This window comes from Papaver somniferum, chromosome 2 (assembly GCF_003573695.1).
Source record: "Papaver somniferum cultivar HN1 chromosome 2, ASM357369v1, whole genome shotgun sequence".
Taxonomy (NCBI): Eukaryota; Viridiplantae; Streptophyta; class Magnoliopsida; order Ranunculales; family Papaveraceae; genus Papaver; species Papaver somniferum.
This window is the reverse complement of record NC_039359.1, coordinates 59,321,873-59,325,427: the sequence shown is the minus strand read 5'-3', so window position 1 is coordinate 59,325,427 and position 3,555 is coordinate 59,321,873. Positions and strand designations below refer to the sequence as shown.

The following is a 3,555-nucleotide window of genomic DNA, read 5'->3' as shown; positions in this document are numbered from 1 at the left end:
CTTCTTTTCCTCTAGAGTTTTCGCCGGCTTTCTCCGTGTCTTTGCACTTTTCGCTCCGCAACTCATCTAGTTTTTATTTATTACCTAAAAATACAAAATTAATTAATAAAAATATTTATTCTTGAAAACAAAGAAAATACAGAATATGGGATAAAATGTAGAATTAATGCACAAAAGATGAGTTAAATGCCAAGAAAAATATATAGAAATATGCACTTTTTAGTACTCATCAATGTGAACTCTGAGTTTATCAAACTTTATAGCCATCTTCAACCCCAGTTCCACTCCATGCCTTTCATGAGCCAAGACAGAAATAGGTGGACTATCACCACTAGCAGCACTCAGAACTTCAGCATTATGATCTCTAAGAATGGCACCAAAACTCCCAGCATCATCAGACTTTGACCCATTAGTATTGATTATTATTTTATCATTTGCAGGTGCAAGCCAAGTACACTCAATAATATCTGGTTGGATGAATAAGAAATTAATTCTCCATCTGCTCATAAACCATCTTAAGTGTACATTATCCTCCTCCATGCATATAGAAGTGGACATTTCAAACCTCACATCTTGGAAAATTAGAAGACTAACTTGGTCCTGAGAATTAAAAGAAGATCTAAAGATTCTATTATTTCTTTCTCTCAAAATGTGGTAGATAAAACCATTAAGAACCAGTCTTTTGATGATATCAACACTGTCATGACCTGTGAATTTCTAAGCACACCAGTTGATTTCCTATTCCCAAGTGTTAGAAGGCACTCTAATGAAACCTAATTTGAGCATGAGACTTGTCCAAATAACTAAAGAAAACAAGCAATCATGGAATAAATGGTCACCTGTCTCCCCCTCTTCTCCACATAAAACACATGAAGCATCAGAAATAACACCCCAACTAAGCAATTTACTTCTAGTTTTGAGTCTTCTATGAAGAGCAAGACAGGCAATGAAGGAATGTACGGGGATGTGCTTTTTAAACCAAACAAGACAATTCCAGGGAAGGGAGCGTAAATGATCAGAAATAGCTAGGTATGTATGTTTCATAGAAAACTGACCTGTAATGCTAGACTTCCAAAAATATTGATCACTTTCATGAATGTTAAAGTCTGCAGTAGTAATTTGCTGCACCATATCTTGAACATTGTCTTCTATGTAAGAAGGTAAATTCCAATTCTCATTTGAAATAAACTCAGCAACTTTAGTAGTATGAGTAGCACCAATAGTCTCCAAAGTATTTGAGTCCACCCAGTCCACTAATCTTCCTTTTGAGTGCCAGTTATCATGTAAGAATCTAGTATTATTTCCATCACCTAACAGAATACCGATATGCTTCTTTGCTAAGTCTTTATGCTCCAAAATTCTTCTCCAACACCAAGAAAAATCCTGAGGGACATGCATTGTCCAGAAATAATGGTGTTTAATAAGATTGCTTTTGACCCAATTAGTCCATATAGTCTCTTTCCCAGATTTTAGATCCCAGATGTGCCTAAGGTTAGCAGCAACATTTGTATACTCCAAACTTTTAACTCCAAGGACACCTTCCTCATAAGCATGAGACAAATATGTCCAACAGATTGGATTATAGCTCTTTTTCATTTCAGCACCAGACCATAGAAATCTTTTCTTTTATGAAAAATAAAACAAGAAAACCAGAAATAAAGCATACCACTCAAGACAAATTTAATAAGAATGGATCTTCCTGGATAAGCTAAAAATTTTGGCTTCCAAGAAATCAGTCTATCATCCACTCTCTCCAATAAAGGCAAACAATCTCTATAAGACAACCTAGTGGAAAAAAGAGGAATACCCAAGTATCTGACAGGTAGTTCCCCCATAGAGCAATCTAGAATATTAATAATTTGTTGTAAGATGTCATTTTCAATAGCAGAATAAAATAAGGAAGTTTTTTGATTATTCAATTCAAGACCAGTACATAAACTAAACTCATTCAAAGCATTCTTAATACTAGAAGCAGCTGAAGAAGTACCTTTCAAGAACAACATAATATCATCAGCAAAACACAAGTGTGTGAGCTTGTAAGCTTGCACCTTGGGTGGAAACCAAAATTTTGCATCTGCACCTGTTTGAGAAGAGTAGCACTTAACATCTCCATTGCAAGCACAAACAAATATTGAGAAATTGGACAACCTTGTCTCAGTCCTCTTTAAGCTCCAAAAAAACTATAGGGAGAACCATTAACTAGCACTGAGAACTTATCAGAAGTAATACATAAAAAAATCCAATTAATAAAAAGATATGGGAAACCCATTTGCTTTAAGACATAAAAGATAGCAGTCCATTTTACAGTGTCATAAGCCTTTCTCAAGTCTATTTTTAGAGCACATCTAGGAGACCCTGTTGATCTGTGATAGTTCCTAACCAATTCATGAGCCAACATAATGTTATCTTGAATACTTCTACCAGAAATAAAAGCTGATTGGTTCTGGCTAATAAGACCCCCTAAGATCTTCTTCATTCTAAGAGAAATAATTTTAGTAATGCACTTGTAGATAACATTACAACAAGATATTGGCATGTAATCTGAAACAACTGAAGGATTCTTATTCTTTGCAGTTAAAGTGATAAATGTGCTATTAACTTCCTTTAAGAGCTTAGATTTAGTGAAAAAATTTTGAACAGCTGCAACCAAATCATCACCAACAATGGACCAGATAGTCTTGAAAAATGGCTTGAAAAACCATCTGGCCCTGGGGCCTTACTAGAACCAATTGAGTTAAGAGTTGTAACCACTTTCTCTCTAGTAGCATGCTTAATAAGATTAGCCATATCATCTTGTTTAACACAAGCCTAAAACCTTAAACTTAAGAAATCATCATTTCCATTATCCTCAAGGTCACTACCAAATAGATGAGAATAATAAAAAACACATTCATTTGCAATATCCTTGTCCTCAGAGACTTTAACGTTTTCATTATTATAGAGAAATAAAATGTTATTCCTAGATCTTCTTTCTTTGAGAGAATTATGGAAAAAAGAAGTATTGGAATCTCCAAAATTTAACCATTTAACTCCAGATTGTTGTTTAAGAGAAGATTCCTCATACTTTGCTAGCTTTACATACTCAGCAACATAATCTATTTCTCTTCTAGCAAGATCTTGATCAATAGGATGAGACTGAATAAGCATTTGAGCGAGCCCATATCTTCTTTGGCTAGCCTAACTTGTTCAGATATAGCTCTAAATATAATTTTTCTCCATTTGATAAGCTCATGTTTTACATTCTTCATTTCATTGACCAAAATAATCATGGGGTTACCTCTCACAGATAAATTCCAACCAGTTCTAACCACTTCAAGAAAATCTTCTTCCTCAGACATATAGTTATAAAACCTAAAGGGAAGGGGGTCATGTTTTCTATTTTCACAAAGAGACACTATACGAGGAGAATGGTCAGAAATACCTGGTAAGAGAAACTCTGCTTTAGACATTTGAAACTTTTAAATCCATTCCATGTTTACTATAGATATATCCATATTTGATCTGATAATAACACCATCTTGTTGGCAATTTGTCCAAGTATAGAAGCGGCAAGTA

The 3,555-nt window shown here is 34.4% G+C and overlaps 1 protein-coding gene across 1 annotated transcript; it reads right to left on the bottom strand.

Moving 5' to 3' along the window:
* Nucleotides 1-219: 219 nt before the first annotated feature.
* On the bottom strand, nt 220-3,147 carry LOC113351147. The gene is made up of 5 exons (XM_026595194.1): nt 2,816-3,147; nt 2,306-2,708; nt 1,821-2,180; nt 840-1,623; nt 220-707 (listed from the first exon to the last, which is right to left on the bottom strand). The coding sequence occupies exons 1-5, from the start codon at nt 3,145-3,147 to the stop codon at nt 220-222; spliced, it is 2,367 nt and encodes a 788-aa protein (XP_026450979.1).
* Nucleotides 3,148-3,555: the final 408 nt, after the last annotated feature.